The 20,830-nt window shown below is 34.3% G+C and overlaps 1 protein-coding gene across 5 annotated transcripts in view; it reads left to right on the top strand.

The window, feature by feature from the left end:
• Nucleotides 1-20,830, top strand: part of KIF3A (kinesin family member 3A) — a 61,741-nt gene that overhangs the window by 30,889 nt on the left and 10,022 nt on the right. For 2 of the 5 annotated variants that reach the window (XM_077911624.1, XM_077911625.1), the window contains exons 9-17: nt 5,474-5,572; nt 9,425-9,433; nt 12,641-12,797; nt 13,179-13,359; nt 14,120-14,230; nt 14,579-14,704; nt 17,433-17,486; nt 17,898-17,966; nt 18,565-18,689. In XM_077911624.1, coding sequence (XP_077767750.1) covers nt 5,474-5,572; nt 9,425-9,433; nt 12,641-12,797; nt 13,179-13,359; nt 14,120-14,230; nt 14,579-14,704; nt 17,433-17,486; nt 17,898-17,966; nt 18,565-18,689 — 931 coding nt within the window. Of the gene's footprint in view, nt 1-5,473; nt 5,573-7,285; nt 7,358-9,424; nt 9,434-12,640; nt 12,798-13,178; nt 13,360-14,119; nt 14,231-14,578; nt 14,705-17,432; nt 17,487-17,897; nt 17,967-18,564; nt 18,690-20,830 lie in introns of all 5 variants that reach the window. The other 3 variants (XM_077911626.1, XM_077911627.1, XM_077911623.1) reach the window with 2 other exon arrangements.

The following is a 20,830-nucleotide window of genomic DNA, read 5'->3' as shown; positions in this document are numbered from 1 at the left end:
ATTGTTTGTTTCTTGGGTGTTGAGTTTGGTAAGTTCTCTCTAGACCTTGGATACTAGCCCTTTATCTGATATGTCATTTGCAAATATCCTCTCCCATTCTGCAGGTTGTCTTTTAGTTTTGTTGACTGTTTCCTTTGCTGTGCAGAAGCTTTTTATCTTGATGAAGTCCCAAGAGTTAGTTCATTATTGCTTTTGTTTCTCTTGCCTTCATTGATGTATCTTGCAAGAAGTTGCTGTGGCCATGTTCAAAAAGGTTGCTGCCTGTGTTCTCCCTTAAGATTTTGGTGGATTTTTGTCTCATATTTAGATCTTTCAACCATTTTGAGTTTATCTCTGTGTATGGTGTGAGAGAATGGTCTAGTTACATTCTTCTGCATGTGGATGTCCAATTTTCCCAACACCATTTTATTGAAGAGACAGTCTTTTCTCCAGTGGGATATTCTTTCCTGCTTTGTTGAAGATGAGCTGACCATAGAGTTGAGGGTCCATTGATCTGTCTGTTTTTGTGCCGATACCATGCTGTCTTGATGATCGCAGCTTTGTAATACAGCTTGAAGTCAGGCTTTGTGATGCCCCCAGCTTTGGTTTTCTTTTTCAACATTCCTCTGGCTATTTGGGATCTTTTCTGGTTCTATCTAACTTTGATATTTATTTATTTATTTATTTTTAAAGATTTTATTTATTTATTCATGAGAGACACACAGAGAAAGAGGCAAAGATACAAGCAGAGAGAGAAGCAGGCTCCATGCAGGGAGCCTGACGTGGGACTTGATCCCGGGTCTCCAGGATCAGGCCCTGGGCTGAAGGTGGTGCTAAACTGCTGAGCCACCTGGGCTGCCCTAACTTTGATATTTAAAGGAATATTTCTGCAAGGTGTTTGATACACACTTCAGCATTTTCATATTAAGTTTAATTATTTAATATTTATGTCATTTTAAAAAATTGTTTTAACTTAAACCTCCATCTCAATCATCTCCGTCTCCATGACCTTTTATAGATTTCATTTGACCATTTACTAAATAATGAATTTTTTTTTTTTTTTTTTTTTGTCGAAGAACAAATTTTACCATATATGTATTTGGGTGAAAATGACCCAGAGTTCTTTGTGAAAGATACCAGTCACTGTTATTCAAAGTAAAGAAACTTATTAGAGTCATGAGTAAACCAAATTTACAATAAGTAAAAATTCATTGCCTTTGAAAATATGCTTTCATGCTTAAATTTGAACATGAGATTCTGTTTGGAGAATTCTTTTCTAACGATGTTAGAAGGTTAGAAAGTTTGAAGACCTTGTTCATGAGGGTGAGAAGTTTACTGCTTGTCATTGAGTGGTCAGTGACTTGCTACACTTTCATGCTAAGAACTGATAGGTATAGGACTCCTTTTCATACCAGATAAAAAAGGGCTTTTGAGTGGCTTTTTTACAGTTTACAGGGAAGCTGGATAGAACAGATATGAACTGCAGAGATGCCACCATCACATATGTTTGAAAAGGGTACTGGTTTAGTAAACTTGAATAAGATTATTTTTTTTTTAATTTTTATTTATTTATGATAGTAACACAGAGAGAGAGAGAGAGGCAGAGACACAGGCAGAGGGAGAAGCAGGCTCCATGCACCGGGAGCCTGACGTGGGATTCAATCCCGGGTCTCCAGGATCGCGCCCTGGGCCAAAGGCAGGCGCTAAACCGCTGTGCCACCCAGGGTTCCCTTTGAATAAGATTATTGAGGAATAATCTCAATAGCTGAGCTGCCCTCTCAGATAATGAAATTTGGTATTTTAAATATGGCCACTAGGTGGTATTTATAGTCAATATGTCTTAAAGATTTAAGATTTCTTAGATTTGTTAATGTTGAATTCACACCTTTATTTTCCTGCCTTTATTTTTTCACGTTTTTTCATAGGGGAAAAATATACATGATGTAAAATTTACTGTTTCAACTATTTTTATTCTGTGGTATTAAGTATGTTAAAATTGTTCTGTAACCATGATTATAATCCATCCCTTAAACTTTTTAATCATCCCCAAATGAGGTTCTGTACCCAGTAAACATTAACTCTCCATCCCCTCCTATCCTCCTCTCTGCCTCAGCTCGTGATAACACTATGCTATATCTGAATTTGACTATTCTACATAACTCATATAAGTAGAATCGTATAATATGTGTACTTTTGTGTCTGGCCCTCAGGGTTCATCCATGTCATAGCATGTATCAGAATTTCCTTCCTTTTTTAAAAATTTTTTTTAATTTTTTTCTAATTTCCTTCCTTTTTGAGGCTAAATAATATCTCTTTTTTTGTCTATACCACATTTTATTTATCCATTCATCTTTTGATGGACACGTAGGTTGCTTCTGCCTTTTGACTACAAAAAATAATCTGGCTATGAATGTGGGTATATAGATAATACATGTTTGAGTTCTTGTTTTCAGTTCTTTTGAGTATATATCCAAAAGTGGAATTTGATAGATCATGTGGTAATGCTGGCTTTATTTTTAAACACTTAATTTCATAGATGTTTATGATATTTGTTTTTATGATCCAGTTAACAGTGTTATGATTAGTACAGTTGATCATATAAACAATAAAAAAGTAGGTGGAAAACATTTAAAAGAGTAATTTTTAAAACTTTTTATAGACTTCTAGAAAACTTGGAAGTATGATGAGTTTCTGTATACCCATCACCCAGCTTGTCCTAATGTTAGCATCTTATATGACTGGAACATCTTAGAGTGAACATCTTACAGTTATTGGAACCAGGAAATTTACATTGATACAAATTTATTAACTAACCTATCAATTTTATTCAGGTGTTGAGTTTGCCCTCTAGTCCAGGATACAGTCTAAGATCACATGTTGCATTTAGTTGTCAGGACCTGTTGGTCTCCAATCTCCAGTTCCTCATCTTTCTTTGTCTTTCATGGTCTTGGCACTGTAAAAGTCATATATTTGAAAAATGTTCCTCAATTTTGGTTTTTTGTAGTTCTCATAACTATTCTGCAAGGTCTCTTCACTACGAATTCTATAATTTTACATTTTCCTTTAAACTTAAGGTGTGTCTTGTGGGGAGATACTTTGAAACTATGAAAAGGTCCTGTTTCTCATCATACTTTTCTCCACTAACTGTAGCATCCTTTAGGGGTTCTTGCCAGCAACACTAATTCTTTGGCATCTGTTCATTGGGTGACTTTGTCTTCTCATTATTCCTTTTAATGTTTAATGTTAAGAATTCTATTGTAAGGGGAAATAGTCCCTTCTCCCCCACTTGTTTATTCAGTTATTTATTGATATCAGTATCAATTCATGCATATTTATTTTAGTCTGTACATTGTAATACAATAATATCATTATTTGTCTTGTTGCTCAGATTGTCCCGAGATTTGACCATAGGAGCTCCTTCAGGGTAGCTGCTGTATCCTTTCAGCATGCTTCCATCAGTTTTTTGATTTTTGGTTTTAAGTGCTTCTTTATTTCTGATACCACAGATGTTTTAGATTCATTTTATATGTTCCCTATCCTGGCCTTAAATCCATCTATTTCTCCCTGGTTCCTTTCAGTGGAGACTGGTATATAGAAACCCAAGACTTGGACATTAGGTGCATTTGTTGCTACCAGGATGTCATTGTACTAGGCCTAAAGAAAATATATATATTTTTAAAGATTTTATTTATCTACTTGAGAGACAGAGAACATGAGCAGAGGGAAAGGCAGAGGGAGAAGCAGGCTCCCCTCTGAGCAGAGATCGTGATGTGGGGCTCTATTCCAGGACCTGAGATCATGACCTGAGCCAAAGGCAGACATTTAACTGACTGAGCCACCCAGGCGCCCCAATAAAAAAAAAAATTTTAAGATTATTTATTTATTTATTTATTTATTTATTTATTTATTTATTTATGATAGACACACACAGAAAGAGAGAGAGAGAGGGGGTGGGGGCAGAGACACAGGCAGAGGGACAAGCAGGCTCCATGCCGGGAGCCCGACACAGGACTCGATCCCGGGACTCCAGGATCGTGCCCTGGGCCAAAGGCAGGCGCCAAACCACTGAGCCACCCAGGGATCCCCAATGAAAATATTTTAAATGAATTTTTCTCCCAATATGCTGATCTCTTCCTATCCATTATTTAATGTTTAGATATTATCGTTTATGATTAGTGTATATTTATTTTTTTCACCAATTACGTTTGTTTTTTTAGACATTTCATTCATGGACAGTGTTATTTTTAAATAACTACTATGGAAGTTATTGATATTAGTTTAATTACACCCTTTTATTTGATTTTTTGTTTCTTTTTAAGCTATTTTTGTACTAATAAGCTCTTCTTATGATATAGTCCTTCTTTTCTTATGATACAGTCCTAAAAGTGGGATCACTGTGTTAGATGAGTTTTATTGTTCTTAAAAAATATGTAGGGTGAATGAATTTTTTAAAATCTTGAACAGAGGGAATCCCTGGGTGGCTCAGAAGTTTGGCACCTGCCTTTGGACCAGGGCATGACCCTGGAGTCCCAGGATCGAGTTCCACGTCGGGCCTCTTGCGTGGAGCCTACTTCTCCCTCTGCCTGTGTCTCTGCCTGCCTCTCTCTCTCTTGTGTCTCTCATGAATAAATGAATAAAATCTTTTTAAAAATTTAAAAAATAAAAAATCTTGAACAGAGGGGGCGCCTGGCTGGCTTAATTGGTGGAACATGTGACTCTTGATCTCTGGGTTGTGAGTTTGAGCCCCAGGTTGGGTATAAAGATTACTTAAAAATTAAAAAAAAAAAAATTTTTTTTTAGGATTATTTACTTATTCATGAGAGACACAGAGGCAGAGACATAGGCAGAGGGAGAGTCAGGCTCCCTGCAGGGAGCCTGATGTGGGACTTGATCCCAGGATCCTGGGATCATGACCTGAGCTAAAGACAATTGCTCAACCACTGAGCCATCCATGTGCCCCTAAAAATAAAATCTTATGCAAAAACTGAGAAGAAAATGCTCCTCCAAAATGATTACTTTTTTAAAAAGCTGAAATAATGACTTCTAACGTGAAATTTTTATGTATACATAGAACTTTATTAAACTTATCATTTGAAATTTTAAGTAGATTAGAATTTAACTTTTTAGGAACTTTGAAATAAAGCCTCTGTGTACATTATATCTTTTCCTGAGGTTAGCATATGTGATATACTGTTTAGAAACATTAAAATACAGTTTGTTTAGGGCAACAGACTTGATTGATTGATTTAGATTTTTATTCATGAGAGACAGAAAGGCCAGAGACATAAGTAGAAGGAGAAGCAGGCTCCCCGTGGAGCAGGGAGCCCAATGATGGACTCAATTCCAGGACCACAGGATCATGCCCTGAACTGAAGGCAGATGCTTAACCACTGACCCACCCAGGCATCCCAGGGCAACAAACCTAATGAAGAAAATTGATACAAGCCATGACCTGGTATAGAATATAAATTGTTTTGTAAAATTTCTATTCAAGGGGAAGAAATATCAGGTTCTGATATCAGTGGGTCGGAGGAAGAGGATGATGAAGAGGGTGAGGTTGGAGAAGATGGAGAGAAAAGGAAAAAAAGAAGGGGTAAGTTCTTTTTAGTGTTCTAGAAATTAACTGGGATTGCTCCCTAAATATGGTTTAACATTCATGCATGCCTTTTCTTTTGCCATTTTTAGTTATGGTAGCAATTCACACAGGAAATATCCATATACATAGTTAACTTTGCCTTATTTTTTCCTCCTATGCTGATCTCCTACTTACAGTTGAATCATAATACCATATGTTCTGTCCTTTACAGTTTAGAATTGTAAAAATCTGTGATAGTGCTTATACCATGTAAAGATTTCATTCAGGGTTTTAATTTTATGTGAGGCCTTTGATTTGTGTTGGGAACCTAAAATGTTTTTTAGGAAATCAGGTTAATGTGGAGTTTTTCTCAAGCATGCTTAGGCTTTAGAAGTCACTGTATTTTTAAATGGTGAATTTCTATGAGGATTCCATTTTTTAATTTAATACTTTGCTTTATAAAATGTACTTTCATTCTTATCCCTTTTATGGGGCATTTGTTGCCAAGTGTGAAGTTTGTATTTATTGTGATAAAGATATAGTTAACAGGCAAAAGAGAGAGACATATTATAATGGCCCACTTTTCCAACATTTTTGCTCTTAATGTTCATTTGTTTCAGAACTCTCTTCCATTAATGTGGATCATTAATGTGTGGATCATTGTTTTCAAGCTGGTGCATATTTTGCTTGTCTTACTAAAATGATCTTGCTCTGAAATAAACCCAGAAGTCCCAAATTTTAAAACAAAGGGTTCTGTAACTTCAAAGGACAGGAAGAAGATGATTTAGAGAAAGAGCTGACCAACTATAGTCTACTGGCCAAATCCTGCCCACCACCTGTTTTTGTAAATAAAATTTTATTAAAGATCCATGAGCATTTGTTTACATTTGGTGTACAGCTGCTTTCACATGAGACTATATGGCCCACAAAGCCTCAAGCACTTATTATTTGTCCCTTAACAGAAAATGCTTGCTGACCCCCTTGTTTAGATAAATCATTTTGTCTTCATCCCTATTTTCTCACAGACTATTCATAGCTAAAGCAGATAATAGATTTGTTAAAAATAAAATTTAAAATAGAAAAAAATGCTGTTGCTTAATATGTTAAAATATTTTTTAGTAAGGTATCCTTTTAGGCTTAAAATTTTTTAAATTTTCATTGAGCCTTTCATAGTTTTGCTATGAAACCATGAGCTTACATAATTATATCCACTTGCTTGATGTTTTGGCGGAGAGTAAAATTGGAGACAAACCAAGCTATCTATAATGAAGGGTAATTCATCATTACTGTAGTTTCAATTGTGCATGACTTTATTTTTTATTTTTTATTTTTTGTGTGCATTACTTTAAATTTTAAAACTCACTTCCTGTAACTTACCAACTAAGTAGTGTAAATAATTTAAATTTTAAATATCAACAAATGACTTAGTTTTTTATTCACGTCATTCCAACCCTCTGAATTACTATGTTTTAAGTGGGTGATGCAATTTTCCCACAGTAAGATGCTTAAGGGAATCCAGTTTCTAATTGCCCTGTCTGGCTTTGTAACCAGAAAATATTGGGTAGTCTACCAAGACTGGTATTAAGGGAAAGTAAGTTTTGATTTTTTAATGCAAAGCTTGATTGTTCTTTAAAATTCTTTCGCTGGAACTGAATTTTCCTCTGTGTATGTGTTCATTTACTTGTTTCCTCTTTCTTTGGTTCCCGTTGGGCTCATTTCTTTGTCTTCCAGGCAGTAGCAGCAGCAGTAGTTCAGACTCCACATGTTCTGTCATAGAGAAACCTCTGGATAAGTCCTTGCCTAGTGAGTGGTAGCTCTTAAATTCTCTCACAGAGCTTTGGCTTTTCCATAACCCATGGGCTTCATTTGAGAAATGCTGCACTGCTCCCCGTCATTACTTAAAGAATACGTGTTGGACTTCTCAGTAGAACAAAGCATGTGGTTATTTCCTCCCTTCTTCATCGCTTCCAGTTAACCATAATTGTTAAAATGTGTGCTTTAGCTTATCTTTGAGACAATGGAAGAGAGATTCATGCTTTTGCCATTGAGATAATGTAAAGAGAGCTAGTAAGCTGTATAAAAGAATAATTCTTATGGTTCCTTTTTATGTTTTGGAATAAACTAATCCTAGTCAATATAAGAGATATGCAATAACAAATCCTGAATTTCTAAAAGTACAAATGTTTGGCAATACACCAGTGCCCATTATAACATGTCTTAAGTTATAAGATTTTATGCTTTGGTGTCCTATTCTTAGGTGTAGCTTAAGCTTGAAAGCTCCCAAATAAAGAAAAATGTAAAGTTTGAAGCAAGTAAAAATATATTGGATAGTATTTTATTTCAGATGGCCACTTTTCTCTATTTCTCAACTACCTGATTGATTTTAAGAAACTTTCTAAGGTATGATTGGAGAATTCAGATCCACAAGAAGTTGTTTATGCAGGATCTGTCTAGATGTATTTCAGTCCTAAAAGCTTTTTCTTAAACCTTAAATCAGTTTAAAAATATTATTAATTTTGTGTATATTTTTAGAAGAAAAGGGAATTGATGTTTTCTTCTACTAGATTGCAGCTTACTGCCTTTTAAAGCATTATCTTTGTAGTTATTTTTCTAAAACTATTAAGTTATTCTTACACATTTAGCTTTCTAGAAGAAGAATTCCAAGAATATTAGAATTGTTTTCTCTCTTAACTCTTACATTTTACCAAAACAATTAATTTCATAGGACAATTTCTGAAATACAAGAAATTGCTTTAGAAACCGCATAGAGGTATTATTTTGTATTATAAACTGTCAGATACGAGGAAATACCTGAGTGGAGGCATTATAATTTAATTTTCTATTTTAAAACTTACCTTAATCTTTAAAAAATAGTTACATGAAAGTATGTTATGAAATGAGTTGTACTTGGTTCAGTTCATGCAGTTTTAGTTACTGTTTGTATATCTAGCACATTAAGTTCTTCTGTTGTGATGTGGGTGTGTTGGTGAAATGGAAAAATGGTTTTCCCAGCATGTGGTTGCTGTGTGTAACTCGTATGTACCTTCCCTTTTAAAAATACGAATGGCTTTTTTTAAGGTGTTCTTTGCTTGAGTCATCAGTTGATCATTTACCTCTATGGAATCATAATTACCCTTAACAAGCTATGAATAAATTGAATGCAAGTTTGTTATTATACAGGTGTACTTCACTTTATGCAGTTAATGTTTTTTTTTTTCCCTGAAAAAATTGCCTATAAATCAAATCTATTGGGAGAACTTGCTGTCCTTAATATTTCTTCATTAAATCCTTTTATTAATCAAATTATCACTGCAAATTACTATAATCAGTTCATCTCTTTAGTTGATTCAGGTTTTTGTGTTGGATTTTTCTTAAAGGGGAGCCACACCTGTATGGAATCTTTATATTAGAACATTGAATTGGGAAATTTTGAAATCAACAATGCAAATTTTGCTCTTTTACTAATTTTTTTAATTGGCATGATTTTCTGTTTTGTCCTTTTAGATCACTTCCTGATCTTAGCAGGTTCCCAATTCCATGTGTACCATTAATATAACGACTTGGTGCTGAACTGTTATATTTGCAGGAGTTTGAGAGTCCTTGTGAGCTCTTGAGATCTATTTGAATTGTAATCTTAGTCTAGATTAATCTTATTTGCTTAAATTACATCTCTGATTGTGTTAAATATGCTTTTCTTTTTACATAAAGCTCTGTTTCAGTTTTGATAATGATTTATTTCTATATACTATAAATAAATGCTATTATACATTTTTCTTTGTTTTACAAAGGAAATAATGTTTTTCTTTTTTTCCTCTTCATCTCTGTGCATATGCTTCCTGTCTACGATTTGCTTACTACTCTTACTGAAAGATCAAGCAGGTTGGTGTGATTGATTTGCACTCCACATGGTACAATTATTTAAACTATAAAGAACTTTGTTATTTAACTACATTACATTTTTAAAATTTAATAGTTTTTTTTTACAAGGTAAGTATCTGTCTTTTGTATTTAAAAAAGCAACATTAGCTTTAAAAAAATTTTTTTTCGGAATAAATAAATAAAATCTTTTTTAAAAAAGAAAAAAAATTTTTCTCTTAAAAAATTTTATTTCAATTTTTGTTCAGGAAGATATTAGGAACATTCTTATTTCCAAATGATCTTTTTTGAAGAACAATTCATAAGTATCAGATTAACAGTGACAACCACACTGGATTCTCTAGACCTAATTAACAAAATAGACAAGAATAAATACTACACCAGAACCAGATGTTTCTTTTTTCCTAAATTTTTAAAGACTTTTAAGCCAAATTTTGGTAATACAAATATAAATGATTTTCACTGTCAAACATTTTTTTAGAAGCAAGGAGTCAAATACTTGGTTACTTATGCCCATGGGTGCTCATGTAATAAAAATAAAATTAATTCAGTTAACTCTTCCTAAAATTCTTCCCCTTTATCTTGCCAAAGTTCATTTTGATAATTTTGGTTGGAACACATGGCAAAGGGCAACTAAAAATATTACTACTCCTGTTTGTCTTAATTAAATACTTTATGACATCACCATTTTCCTAAGATTTATTTACCTGAAATTTTTTTGCTGAATACTGTCCTGCCATATTAGAAGAAGGGGTTTTGGTTGGTTCGGTTAAGATTTTTAGAAAATGTTTAAAAAAAAATCAATTTAAAAGTGACTTTTAGTGAATGTCATGATTTTAAGTGCCTGGTTAGGAGAGTTGGAACATATTCATATTTAGCCTAAAATGCTATTTGGAGAGAAGTACAATGATTTATGTGAATAATACTGGCTAGAAATTATGTTACTTAAATATTAAACTTTTGAAACTGAACCTAGCTGTAAATGCATAGTCATCTTTATGAGAATAAGAGCACAATTAGATATTTGCTGCTAAAGCATCAGTTTGAAAATAATACCTGAATTGTTTTGAATAACTAATATAATTCAGGCCTAATAGTAATTCATCAACAGGTTGTGCTTTTGTATTTCTACATATAATATTTTTTTATTTTACTGCCTCTTAATGGGGTTGGGAACTGTATGTTTTTGACTGTTGTTAACCGAACATTTAGAACCCTACCAGCCTAAAAATTAATGTGCATATGTTTATCAGATCATTTCCACTATATTATTAATATCCATGTCTTCACATAGAGGGTTTTTTTTTTTTTTTTTTTGGCTATAACATACTTGCCATTTTTCTTTATTTATAATTCTGAGGTAGAAAGTAACTTAAAATTTTTTAATGCATGCATTTTATTTACTTATTTTTAAAGATTTTATTTTTTACGTAACCTCTATACCCAAAGTGGGGCTCAATCTCATAACCCCAAGATCATGAGTTGAATTCTCTACCAACTATGCCAGCCAGGCACCCTCTGCATGCACTTAATACCTGAACTTATGCTTTTCCCCCTCAGATTTCTAAGAAGTAGTACTACTGATTAGAAATCCTTTCTAGGAGTTCACTGGGAGCAGGAATTAGATTACTTTTTAAAATTAATGTTTTAACAGCATAAATCAGAACATTCAATATAGGCAACTGTGCCGAAGAAGCCAACATATTCAGGTCTACATCCTGACTTTTGGAATGCAATGAATCACACCACACCAAAGCATGAATTTGGATCAGTGCTCTTATTTACTCTTATTTTAACTTACTTGTTTTGTGGCTTAAGTTCTCTTTGGACTTTTATTTCTGGAGAAATGAAAGATGTATTTTGCATCTTTGAGGTTTGGTTTTTTTTTTTTTTTTTTTTAATAATTGTATCCTAAAGATTTAAAATCTATGAATGATTCTTCATCTCATGGTTCCTGAAAGTACTTATTCAGATATATATCTGCACCATCATTATCTTTCAGTTCTCTTCCCTTGTTAGCAGGAAAGGCTAGCTTTTGGGTGGAGACATTAACAATTTATAAACTCTTCTGGTTTATGCTCTTCTGTGGTCCTTTGGGAAGGAAGTTAAGAATGACAGAAGCTTTCAGGAGAGCCTCTCACCAATTCTACGAAAAGTTTGATTGTTTTTCTACAGAAAAGTATGTTTCAAAGAAGTTGTATTACCAGAAATGAATATATTTGATTCATTTCATAACCAGTTTAATAACCTAGTTTTTTGATTTTCTGATTTTTCATTTTAATTTCATGATTTTGAAGTTTATCCAATAATCTTTTATTGAACATCTGTTGTGTGTATATGAAGCCCTCTATGAGGCATTATAGCCAAGATAATCCTTTGGAAGCTGTATTTCCAGCTCTATTATTTGGTAGTATTTCTACTTATATTTGATATTTGACATATTTAAAATGGCTTAGGTTTAAGATCCTGCGCTTGACATAATAACGAGCTATTTTAGTTGTTCATTTAAGACATGATGATAGATCATGGTAGATCAGCAACTGTAAAATGTCTGGTTATAAAATAACCATTTTATAATTAGTGTAGAACTTCATCCTTTAAAGTATACTATGAGATGAAATACTTCCAAGTAATTTTATTAGACATAAATTTTAGAAAAAGTGTGAAGATATATGTTAAAAACTTCCTATTATAAATTTTGCCTGACACTTTCATCCGTGCATTTTATGCCTACTTGTGACTTCTTTTCATTAATTTATTTTAACAAATTTTAGGAAGGTATTTTGGGAAACCACTTGATTTTGTACCTAGTTATCAGAAAAAAGTAAATAATCATACTGTGTTTTTGAACATATGTATTATTTGGGGACACATAGGTCTTTGGTTTTTTATTTACTTGGCTTTTTTTTAAATTTGGCTTTCTTTTATTAATCTTTCTTTCTCTTTTTTCCCCCTACATACCTGTTTTGCTTCTCTTTCACATATTTTTGTTTGTAGTTATCGCACAATTACACAAGTTTGTTTAGCAATTAGTGAAAAAGATATTCCAGGAACATAATAAATAGAAATAAAATATTCATTTGATTTCCTTATAATGTTGATATTTGATTTTGTATTACTGAGGAATGTATCTTTTATAATTGAAGATAATTTCTACAAATCTGAAAAATGTGCTCTAAAGTGATTATTGGAACTAAATAACTCATATAGGTAAAAAGAAAGTGTCCCCAGATAAGATGGTTGAAATGCAAGCAAAAATTGATGAGGAGAGAAAAGCACTTGAAACAAAGCTTGATATGGAAGAAGAAGAAAGAAACAAGGCTAGAGCTGAATTAGAGAAACGGGAGAAAGATCTTCTTAAGGCCCAGTGAGTAATACTTAATTGAGAGGGATTTATGATTTAGATTTCTGGTATTTTTCTTAAGATGTATAAGCAAGAAAATTGAATCGTAATTGGCTTGATTTTTGTCTTCAGGATAGCTTTTTTGGATAGAAGGTTTTGTGGTATTTGTTCTATTTCTAAAAATTTGTTTTTATTACTTTGTCTCTAGGAGGAAAAATTATCAGTGATTTGGATGTTAGAGATTAAATCATAATACTACACTGTGATATAATTTGATAGAAATGTTACATGTTTATATCCCTCTTTTGAAATTTTGCATTGAAATACTTGTAAAGTTTTGGAAACTACTATTGGTAGATAGTAGATAATTGATGGATATTAAGTATTCTCATTTTTAATCAACAGACAAGAACATCAGTCTTTGCTAGAGAAATTATCTGCCCTGGAGAAGAAGGTAATTGTTGGTGGTGTTGATTTGTTGGCAAAAGCTGAGGAACAAGAGAAACTTCTTGAAGAATCTAATATGGAACTGGAAGAACGGAGGAAAAGAGCAGAGCAACTTCGCAAAGAACTTGAGGAAAAAGAGGTGAGTTTCTGGTTTTGGTTGACACTTTGCATTAGGTATTAACTTCTCTAATGAAAAGCTTTATATCCACTATCTTTAAGTATAGTGGGCACACGGTGTTACACTAGTTTCAGATGTACAACATGTCATGATTAAATGTCTCTCTTTGTTATTCTATGCCCATCATACATGTAGCTGCCATCTGTCACCTATGATCCTATGACAGTACCATTGACTGTGTTCACTATGCCGTACCTTTCATACCCATGAGTTACTCCATAGTTGAAGGCCTGTACCTCCCATTCCCCTTCACCCATTTTGCCTGTCTCACCCCGAACCCAGCCATCTGTTCTCTGTAGTGATGAGTTTCTGCTTTTTGTTTACTTTTGTACATTATTCTGTGTTTTAGATTGCACATATAAGTGAAATAATATGGTATTTGTCTTATATCTATAATCTTAATAAAATTTTAAAGCAGATCTGTGAATTGCTTTGAAAGATAATAGTTGTGAGACGCATGAGTGGCTCAGTGGTTGAGCATCTGCTCTCGGTTCAAGGCATGATCCGGGAGTCCTAGGATCAGGTCCCACATTGAGCTCCCTGCATGGAGCCTGCTTCTCCCTCTGCTTATGTCTATGCCTCTCTTTCTGTGTCTCTCATGAATAAATAAAATCTTTAAAAAAAAAAAAGATAATTAGTTGCTAAACATTTTTATCATCTGTTAAATAACTTATGATTTAATGAAGAAAATAATTCTGAAGTTTATAAATTTTTGTCACAGCAAGAACGCTTGGATATTGAAGAAAAATATACCAGCTTGCAAGAGGAAGCACAGGGAAAAACCAAGAAATTAAAGAAAGTTTGGACTATGCTAATGGCTGCAAAATCAGAGGTTGGTCTCCTAGAAATTACCTACAAATGTAGCTCTGAATTAAAAAAAATTTTTGAATAAATATGACTATGAATCTTAAAGAGATCACAGTGTATGCTTACAATTTTAAAGAAAGAACATTTTCTCCTTTGTGTGCAATTTCAAATTTTAGCTGTTAAGTTATATTGTATATTTCCAACCTTAATAACATGGACATAGACAGTGATGGGCAGTGTCATTCTGTCCATTGTTTATGAAAGAACTGAGTAAGCTTTTACAGAGTTTCTTAAACCAGTGCCTATATCGGATGGGACTGTGTTATATTTAAAATCTATTTTCCCTTAGTATTTTTATTGATTTTTCTGGTAGATGGCTGATCTCCAACAGGAGCATCAGAGGGAAATTGAAGGCCTACTGGAGAATATTCGACAACTTAGCCGGGAGCTCCGACTTCAGATGCTTATCATTGATAACTTTATACCTCAAGATTATCAGGTAAGAGAGAAGTTTTCTGCTCTAGATAGTACATCACTGGTTGGAGTGAAGAAATAAGGATTATAAATTCTAATTTAATTGGTGGTAAATATTTACATTTAAGTTGTTGACAGTAAAATTTTCTTGAACTAATGCCATCACATTTCACTTCAGCTATTAATTTTTCTTAATACTAAATTCTCTGTTTGAGTATATAAGTGTCTATATAAGAATTTCTCAGCCCTTTGCAGGAACCCAAATTTATGTAATTGCATTCAGAATCAAGATATAGGTCTTATTTATTCATTCAGTATAATTAATCCTATAAATAGAATAAACAGTACTCTTTTGCTAATTTTTCCTACCTGCTTATGGATACCAGTTGCGTGCATGTGTATGTGTGCTTTCATGTGGTGTAGTGTGGTAAATATGGTAAAATATACATAACATGTAATTTACCTTTTTTTTCTGGAGATACCACTTACTGCAACATTATTTATAATAACAAAGACATGGAAACAACCTAAATGTAGACAATAGAAAATGTGCATACATGTAGTAGAATATGCTGTTTTGTTTTTTAAAAATTTTTAAAAGATTTTTTTATTTATTCATGAGAGACAGAGAAGCAGAAACATAGGCAAAAAGAGAAGCAGGCTTCATGCAGGGAGCCCAATGCAGGACTCGATCCGGGACCCCAGGATCATTCCCTGGGCCGAAGGCAGACTCTCAACCACTGAGCCACCCAGGCATCCCAGAATATACTCATTTTTTTAAAAAAAGGGAAATTCTGCTATTTACTACTACATGGATGAACTTTAAAGACATTATGCTGAAGGAAATAAATCAGACACAGAAGAACATATAAGCTATTGTCTTAAAAATAAAAAACAGTGAAACTCATAGAGGCAGAGGATAGAATGGTGGTTACCAAGGGCAGGGGGCAAAAAGAATCAGGGAGATGTTGGTTAAAGATTTTATAGTTTTACTTAAGGTGAATAAGCTTTAGAAATATATATACCATACTGTGTATAGTTAACAGTATTGTAATGTATGCTTAAAAGTTTCTTTTTATTTTATCTTATTTAAATTCAGTTAATTAACATATGGTGTATTATTAGTTTCAGAGGTAAAGTTCAGTGATTCATCAGTTGCGTATAACACACAGTGGTCATTATATCACGTGCCCTCCTTAATGCCCATCACCCAGTTACCCCATCCCCTACCCTCCTCCTCTATAGCAGCCCTGTTTGTTTCCTATAGTTGAGTGTTTCTTATTGTTTGTCTCCCAAAATTTACCTTTTTAAACAGTTTTTAAGAATATAGTTTAGGGGTGCCTAGGTGGCTCAGTCAGTTAAGCGTCCGACCCTTGATTTCACCTCAGGTCATGATATCAGAGTTGTGAGGTCAAGCCCTGCATCTGGCTCTGTGCTCAGCAGGGAGTCTGCTTGATACTCTCTTTCTCCCTCTCCCCTTTCCTGCTCTCTCTCTCTCATACTCTCTCCCTCTCCCCCTCTTTCCCTACCCCCTTTCTTTTTCCCTCTCCAAAATAAATAAATTAATTTTGGCAGAAGAAAAAGAATACGGTTCAGTGACATTAAGTACATTCACAGTGTTTTGCAATCATCACTGCCATCCATCTCCAGGTGGCTGCTGATTTTCAATTCAGCAGTATAACTTTAAAAGTTATACTAGTTTTAGTTATAACTAGTATAACTTTAAAGTCAGCCTTTCTGTTTCTTTACTCAGTATTTCCATTTTTCTAGTACATTTTATTTGTTTTAAAAAATTTTAATTTGTTGGGGATCCCTAGGTGGCTCGGCAGTTTAGCGCCTGCCTTCGGCCCAGGGTGTGATCCTGGAGTCCTGGGATCGAGTCCCACGTCAGGCTCCCTACATGGAGCTTGCTTCTCCTTCTGCCTGTGTCTCTGCCTCTCTCTTTCTCTGTGTCTCTCATGAATAAATAAATAAAATCTTAAAAAAAATTTTTTTAATTTGTTGATTGACTAATTGATTTTATTTGTTTGACAGAAAGAGCACACACAAGCAGGGAGACACAGCAGAGAGAGAGGGAAAAGCAGGCTCCCTGCTGAATAGGGAGGGACTCAATCCCAGGACCTTGGGATCATGACCAGAGCTGAAGACAGACACTTAACTGACTGACCCACTCAGGCGCCCCTCTAGTACATTTTAGTACACCTTAACATACTGATTTTTAAAAAATTTTTGAGTCTATATAGCTTAAAGATTTTTTTTTGAAAATCGCTTTAATATTTCTTTTTCCTCTGGACTCGGGTGCTCAGAATTAATTATTGGTTTATGGTACATTTCCTTATTGGTCCTTGGATGACCTGCTTTTATTTAGTTGGTTAGTTTTTGGTTTGTTTGTTTGGGTTATTTTGTAATGAGCTTGTCATGAATAGCAAAAGCTAGTATCACCACAGTAACCTACTTCTAACCAAATGGTTTTCCTCTTCCCTCTTCCATCCCTTTGCCTCTTCCAACCCAAGGTAACCATAATCCTGAATCCCATGTTCTTCACTTGCTTTTTATATAAGAATATAGTTTACTTGCATTTACAAGTATTCTTTTAAAGTGTATTCTTTTTAAATGTATAAAAAAGTTATAATCCAATATGTGATGTTTTGAGGCAACTTCTTTTACTTAATAAGATTGTAGTTTTATGAATATTTTCCAGTATTTCAAATGTTACTAAACATTAACACTAGACCATGTTTGACTCTTTAAAGGAAATGATTGAAAACTATGTCCATTGGAATGAAGACATAGGAGAATGGCAGCTAGTGAGTATTACCTTCATCCTTTCATGAAATACTTATAGAGTGTTTCCTATAGACTGGGTCTGTGCTGGCTTTGGGGAGAGAAGGATGTTCCAGACAATGAATCAGATGAGAAGCCACTAGGGTGGATAAGATATTTTTCTAATTAACTATATTGTAGTTACTATATTAGTTACTACTAATATACTAATTAATTATATTATAGTTACTATAGTTCTATTACCTTGGAAATGGTGTAGTTTAGGCCTTCTTAGGACTGTATGACCTGTAGGTCCTTTTCTTTTCCAACATTCAAATTTTCAGAATGCTTTATGAGTGTAACATCAGTATATCTCATAGTAATTTGCCTTGTTTACAATATTAGTTGCTAATTAAGACATTTTTCCTCCCTCTTCTTTATTTTCCTTTTTTGAGAAATGTGTTGCTTACACAGGAAATAACATGAGGAAGCAGACTCCAGCTCCTGATAAAAAAGAGAAAGATGTGAGTGCTTTTTTTTTTTTGAACTACAGTTTCTTTATAGTAATGTGGGTCACTAAGTTGTGTTATCACTATGATATAAGTTAATCAGCTCTGCTGAAAAATAGGCCGATCTCCGAGAAGAGAAGCCTTTGGAGGGGTAATAGAGAACATTTCTACTCCCCTCAGTCATGAGAAAAAAAAAAAAAAAAAAAAAAGTCATGAGAGCAGGCTTAGGCTTTGCACCACAGGAGGGGCATGGCGCTTCTTCAGAGCACACTTCACCACCTCTCTAGGCCGTGGGTTGATAGAGACCAGAATGGGTCTGTACTTCTCAAAGCTAATCCTAGACATAAGTCAGCAAGAGGAAGTAGCAGGTGTAGGGAAAAAAACAAGTGTTCCTTTCCTAGAAAGGAATTTATAGTATGTCAGGGCTTCTTATTTACCACCCTTTGGTGAATACATTTGAGATAAATGGCATTAAAAGATATCCTTACACATTTATTTGGTCTTGTGTCCTGCAGGTGTTTTCTAGGAGTTTATTCAGTATTTAAAATCTTCTCCTCAAATCTGGTTTAAATGCTTCCTAAAAGAGTGTCTTTTGTTTGTTCCCTTTACTTAGCCCTTTGAAGTGGACCTTTCCCACGTGTATCTTGCCTACACTGAGGAGAGTCTCCGGCAGTCCTTGATGAAATTAGAGAGACCACGGACTTCTAAGGGGAAAGCAAGGCCAAAGACAGGGCGAAGGTAAGGCACTAGGAAATAAAAGGCAGTAAGATATTCTAATTAGACACATTGAGAGGAAATTTAGTTGACATAATAAATATTTTAGTTCTATTAAAAAGCTGCATTTTAGATGTATTTAAATAAATATCAGAGTCCTTATATAGTTATGATTTGAGTAAGTAAAAACTAAAGAATTAAGTCTTCCAACTTCTTTAGCCCCCCAGTAGAGTTTAATTTACTTTGTTCTATCCAAATGTATTAGAAGTCATCTATTATCTTAATTCCTTAATTCTTAACAGTAATTCTTCTATTGAAATGGTTCTTAATTTGCCTACTCGACTCCCAAAGTCTTGTATTTGCTGCCTTGCTTTTCTATCATAAACATTGCCCCAATAACCTTGACCTTCTCAGTCACCATTCTTTCCCTCTCCTTTGAGTGCTGGTTTTGACTGTTGAGTAGTCCATATATATCATATATAATAAGCCCAGGGAAATCAGGGCTGAAGCTTATTTTTTTCTTCTTTCCTTACATTACTATCCTGCTTATTTAAGTTGATTGTAATACATGGGCCTCCTGAAATGATAGGAAATAATAAGCTTGATTTTCCCCCTACTTTGAGTATGTAGACTTCTCAGTTACTTGTAAGATGAAGTTGTATGGTTTTACTATCTTTGTGTTACATAACATAGATGGTAACCTAACATTTTTAAATTTGGTATAGTTGAACTCAGGAGGAATCAGTAGCATTTTAAAAGTGTACAAGTTTTTACCTTTTTTTTTTTAAATCGCATTTAGGTGCCAGTTGTTAAAAACTTTTCATATGTCAACAGAACCCATGTGTATAATACTTAGTGAATGAAGAAATCAAAGAAATACAAATCTCGTTAGATCTTTCGTTTTCCCATCTTTAATAAAGATATTTTCCTTTTAACTCTGCAGTTAATAAGAAAAACTACAATGAAAGGTGATGATAAGTAGTAAGGCAGTTGGCCTTAGCCTAAGAAAAATAGGCAGTGGTTGGGACTGGGGCAAAGTGAAGAGTGGTCTGTCTGGATTAAGTGGCAACTACCCTGTTCCTAGTTAGTTTTGGGAATAAAGGGCCTATTGTTTCTGGATCTTCTCATTTCAGAGGAGGAGCTAGAAATCCAGATTATTTAAATGACATCTCATAGTGTTTAGTCACTTTCTTTTTTTTTAACCATTAGGACTTAAAAGAAACAATTTGATAAGGTATGTGAATAGAGTTTTCAGAATGCTCACTTAAAAAATACTTCTTTTTTAGTTTAACATAAAAAAAAAATTCATGGGCAGCCCTCGTGGTGCAGCAGTTTGGCGCTGCCTGCAGCCCGGGGTATGATCCTGGAGACCGAGGATTGAGTCCCACGTCGGGGACTGCTTCTCCTTCTGCCTCTCTCTCTCTGTCTCTCTCTGTCTGTCTATGAATAAATAAAAATAAAATCTTTAAAAAAAAAAATTCATTTGAGCTTACATTAGATGAGCCAAACTTTTTTTTTTAGATGAGCCAAACTCTTACCATTAGCCTTCCAAACAATAGATGGCCATAAACATAGCTAAATATATACAATATAAAGTTTATTGATAATGCATTATATTACCTGATAATGCTTAATGTGATATCCTCATTAAAAATTCATAATTCGGGGGATCCCTGGGTGGCTCAGCGGTTTAGCGCCTGCCTTTGGCCCAGGGCGCAATCCTGGAGTCCCGGGATCGAGTCCCATGTCAGGCTCCCGGCATGGAGCCTGCTTCTCCCTCCTCCTGTGTCTCTGCCTCCCTCTCTCTCTCTCTATGTCTATCATAAATAAATAAATCTTAAAAAAAAAATTCATAGTTAGGTGTGCCAAGCAAAGTTCCAGTGAACATAGTACATTCATGTAGCATTTCCATTGGTTCCTATACATTGTCTGTAAGTTGTTGCTTCAGATGATTTGTGTCTCTTTTTTTTTCACTGAACAAACCTATACCTTCAGCATGCCCCAGAGCAGATAATCAAGGGGTTCAAGTCTGAAGCCCACGTGGCCTGTCTAGTCCAATTTCAAAGTTTTCATCCACTCAATCCCTTACATTCTGGTGGTGGGATGGAGTGCCATGCTCTTGCATGTACTTTAGATGACTTCCCCTGGCCTAAAAAGGTGGGCTT

Source organism: Canis aureus, chromosome 10 (assembly GCF_053574225.1).
Source record: "Canis aureus isolate CA01 chromosome 10, VMU_Caureus_v.1.0, whole genome shotgun sequence".
Classification (NCBI taxonomy): Eukaryota; Metazoa; Chordata; class Mammalia; order Carnivora; family Canidae; genus Canis; species Canis aureus.
The sequence above is the reverse complement of the archived record's forward strand: the minus strand, read 5'-3'. Positions and strand labels throughout refer to the sequence as shown.